Below are 3,814 nucleotides of genomic sequence, written 5' to 3'. Positions count from 1 at the left end.
TCAGTTTTCGCCTCGAAACGAACGTCCAGGGCCAGGCAATTGCTCAGGCCCGGTGCTGGGCGGCCGTCTGCAGGTTGAGTGACAGCGACGAAGGCGTGGAGGCAGGACTGTGGAGAGCAATCGTTGCTGTTGCCTTTGACCACCAATCTGTAGTGTTGGCCTGTGGTCTCTTGCTTGACGAGCTGACTGAGTTGCGCAGCTGCCGCTCTGGATAGGAATCAGGCGAGGTGAGCACTGCTGAGCACCAGCCAAGTGGGATCGTTTCCGAGGACCACCATTAGGCAGTTGCGTTCGTTGAAGCGTTTCCTGAATCGAGCCGAAAAAATGTGTTGTTCTCTATGCTATGCAGAAGGATCACTCAACAGGGCGGACTTCAACGCAAAGGGCGGACCGCTCTTCTTCTCCGTCAAGCAGCGTCCCAAACCGGGCTGTCCGCCAAAATTTGCATTGCACCTTGCTTGATTTCGCCTCCCAAACCGTTTTTTTATCTTGCTTCTTCGCAACGTCGACTGCGGAAGCCTTAGTGCAACCTCCCCCATCCTCCCACCCAGACCCAAGTCGGCTCATGGAACTCGGGCCATCTCGAGCCCTGACGATGCCGACACAGCAATACTACCAGAGCGAAGGAGTACGCGACCTACAGCGCTCAGCCGCTGAGTCAGCGCGGGGTTCTACAGAGGTGTTTACATCTACTTTTGAGTAGACAATTGAACCTTGTCCAACAACGTACACTACCAGATACCCGGTATCATATCGAACATAACGCTCGCGCTAAAAGAACCGGAGGATACTGCTCCTTTAGGATCAGCAGCACAGTGCTGGTGGCACCGACTCGACTCGAATCTCCAGAGAGCTATCCAAACATGTACAGTACACGGACATGAAGCAAAGATCGCGTGGGTCTACATTGTATTTGGTGTGCGCCACATGTTGTGGCACAGTGTGCAGCACACTGCCCGATGACGAACCTGCGTAGTGCTGGCCAAATACACATTTAATACATGTGCATCCTTGTTCGATACAGGTGGGCCTTACTCAGTGGCGGCAGGTTGTTGCGAACAATATTGAGGACGCTGCGGTCGTGTGAATAGCATTCGCGCTCGGCAATTGCCTATTTCCGGTGGCTTACAGGAGATCTTTGCTCTACCGTAAATGTGTCACCACTTCGAGCGCAAGATCGATGAGTCCACGCCACGCGCGAACACTGAAGCTGGCGGTGAATAGCATCCGATGCTTCTTTCCGTCACGACCGTCTCCTGCGGACTCTAAAGCCAAGAGAGGAGCTCTCGAAGTACATGTACTACATGTATTAATAGTCGCTATCTCGATCCTGGGCAGAAGCGCCCCGCACTTGCACCATGTTGCAGCTTATAGACCGGGCGCAGCACCACCCCCAGTTCGAATGACGCGCTCGGTGCATCACCTTTTCGGTCTACGATCGTCCAGCGTCTTCGAGATTCGCTTCAATGAGGGGTGGCCAGCTTTCTCTGCGTTTGACTATGGCGCAACGTTCCCTCTGCGCGGCCACTACTTCATTTTCCAATTTCTCAAGACCCACAACTGATCTCTTCACCATGCCGACGTCCGGAAAGCTCACGATCAAAGTCCACGGCATCGAGGCCACCTTCGGCGAGGAAGAATACCGAAACAAGAAGCTGGCCGTGCGTTTTGCCGTGGGCAAGGCCGAGTACACGACCAAATACAAGAAGCACGACGTGCGTATCGACGAGAACGCCATCCTGCGCGTGCACGAGGCCGCGGCCGACGCGAAGCTCACCATCGAGCTGTTGCAGGAGAAGGTCAAGAAGCCCATTGTGAGCACACAAAAGTCGCTGGCCGAGTTCCAGAACAACCCAGTGACCCGCAAGATGACGTTCACGTTCGGCTCTAAGGGCGCGCCCAGCACGGCGTTGCTTTCGTACAGTGCCGACTGGGAGTCAAGCGAGACAACGTTGGCCGCGTTTGAGACCCACCGGCCGTGGTTCATGCGTGCGTCGTACTACTACGACACCACAAAGAACGTGTACAACTACACCACGAGCTTCCGTGTGGTGGCCCCGTTCGCCCGCTTCGGCGAGAACACGGCCAACACGGTAGTCGAGAAAGTGAGTGGCAAGTCGCTGCATGAGATCGATGAGGCCTGGGTTGGCCCGGGTCTTAACGCTCTGGACGACAGGGTGGACGCCACCATCTCGTCTGTGGTCGAAACTTTGTACACGAGTCAGCAGTACGCGCTCAAGAAGAAGGACGCGGCCGTGGGTGTGGCCTCCAATGTCGTCAAGAAGACGGGCGAGACGGTCTCGGGCGCTGTAGGCGCCACCGTGCACACAGCCGCTAATGTAAAGGACTACACGACGGAGAAGGTAGTCTCGGCCACGTCCAGTGTCTACGGCACGGTGGCCAGCGTGGCCGACTACACGAAGACGCAGGTGGTGCACGCCTCGTCGTCCACGTACGGCACAGTCAAGGGTGTCACCTTCACGGCGCTCAGCTACGTGCCTGTCATCGGCCCAAAGATCGCAGTGTAAGCCGTACAGCTAGCTACGTATCGATATTTGTTAATAAGGGCTCCTAACACGCCCCACGGCCAGAACTTGAGAATTCCCGATCGATAGGGAAGCAGCGTAAAACATTCAACATCATTCCTTCGTTTGGCATACCATGTAGATTGCATATCGACGCTGAAGTTGTTAAAAGTTGCTCTTTTTCAATAGCATTATGCTCATTTTCCGTACACTGTAGAAGTGTCATTCAAATGTCAGTGAGCACTGCCACCGCTGAGTGAATCGAACTCGTCAGCTTATCGAAAAGCTGCAGGCGCAAAAACCTCGTACGCTGACGCTGCGAACTGGTAAAAAGGGGTTCCGAAAATGTTATTTTTAGTAAATATATTTTTTATTTTCAGTAAAATAATTTATCCGTAATTTATTAGCGAGCTCCCATTTCAAAATCAAATAATTTATTTTGCGCTCTCTCCAGGCAATAACCTTGAACCGGGCTCGATAGAGCTCTACGGACCAGCGGTCCAGCTGAGCCACAATCTACAATCGATCTGCTGCGCTCTTGCCCTCCCATTTTGATGGTTGGTCGCTGAGACTCCGCGAGAGCCACCTGCATTTTGTGCAGCATTGTCATTGTCCGATCTGCTCCAATACCCACATGCCTCCGAAGCGCACGAATAATGTAACGGGGTACGTAGCACTAAGTGTACCCTGGTTACATGAAGTGTGACACTTCACACTTCAGGAGTATGACATGTCATACTCCGGGATATTTGGTACAAGGTACCAAGGTCATTCAAAACCAACCATTGGTTTTATGACATTGCATTTCTATAGGTAACTGATAGTTTGTATTAACCTCAAACTTAACCTACCTATAAATATACTCAGTTTACAATCTACCTTATTTAGGTCACTTCGCCCTCTTTAATTAAAGAGGGGACCTGTGAACTGCCGTTCACTGAGAGTTTGTATACTCTCGGAAGATAACTTCCTCTAGCGCAAGGTGCTGTGTGACCCCGTCACACTTGGTAGCACTTGTAGTCAATCCACGCCATCGCGGGTAGACTACCTGAACCTCCGAAGTTCGTTGCCATGGATAGGAACGACTTCTCCCATATGAACGACTCTCAGTTCGAGTCGGTTCGGAAGATGGCAGGCATCTTCGGGATGGAGGCCCTGCAGAGCCTGGTGGTATCAACACCGGCTGAGCAGCTCGAGCGCGTCAATGCATTCGACGCGTACGAGCAGGGCCTCATCGCGCATGTGCGGGAGAACAATGCAGGCTCCGGCGGCGGGAGCAAACCCGCCTC

At 53.1% G+C, this 3,814-nt stretch overlaps 1 protein-coding gene across 1 annotated transcript; it reads left to right on the top strand.

Annotated features, from left to right (window-relative positions):
* Positions 1–1,541: 1,541 nt before the first annotated feature.
* On the top strand, positions 1,542–2,662 carry PITG_18305 (uncharacterized protein; the record flags this gene model as incomplete). Its single annotated transcript, XM_002997713.1, has 1 exon — positions 1,542–2,662. One exon carries the CDS (start codon positions 1,575–1,577, stop codon positions 2,526–2,528), a length of 954 nt encoding a protein of 317 aa, XP_002997759.1.
* Positions 2,663–3,814: the final 1,152 nt, after the last annotated feature.

This window comes from Phytophthora infestans, genomic scaffold (genome assembly GCF_000142945.1).
Source record: "Phytophthora infestans T30-4 supercont1.67 genomic scaffold, whole genome shotgun sequence".
In the NCBI taxonomy this organism is placed as follows: domain Eukaryota; phylum Oomycota; class Peronosporomycetes; order Peronosporales; family Peronosporaceae; genus Phytophthora; species Phytophthora infestans.
Note: the sequence above shows the minus strand (reverse complement) of the source record. Positions and strands in the feature narration are given on the sequence as shown.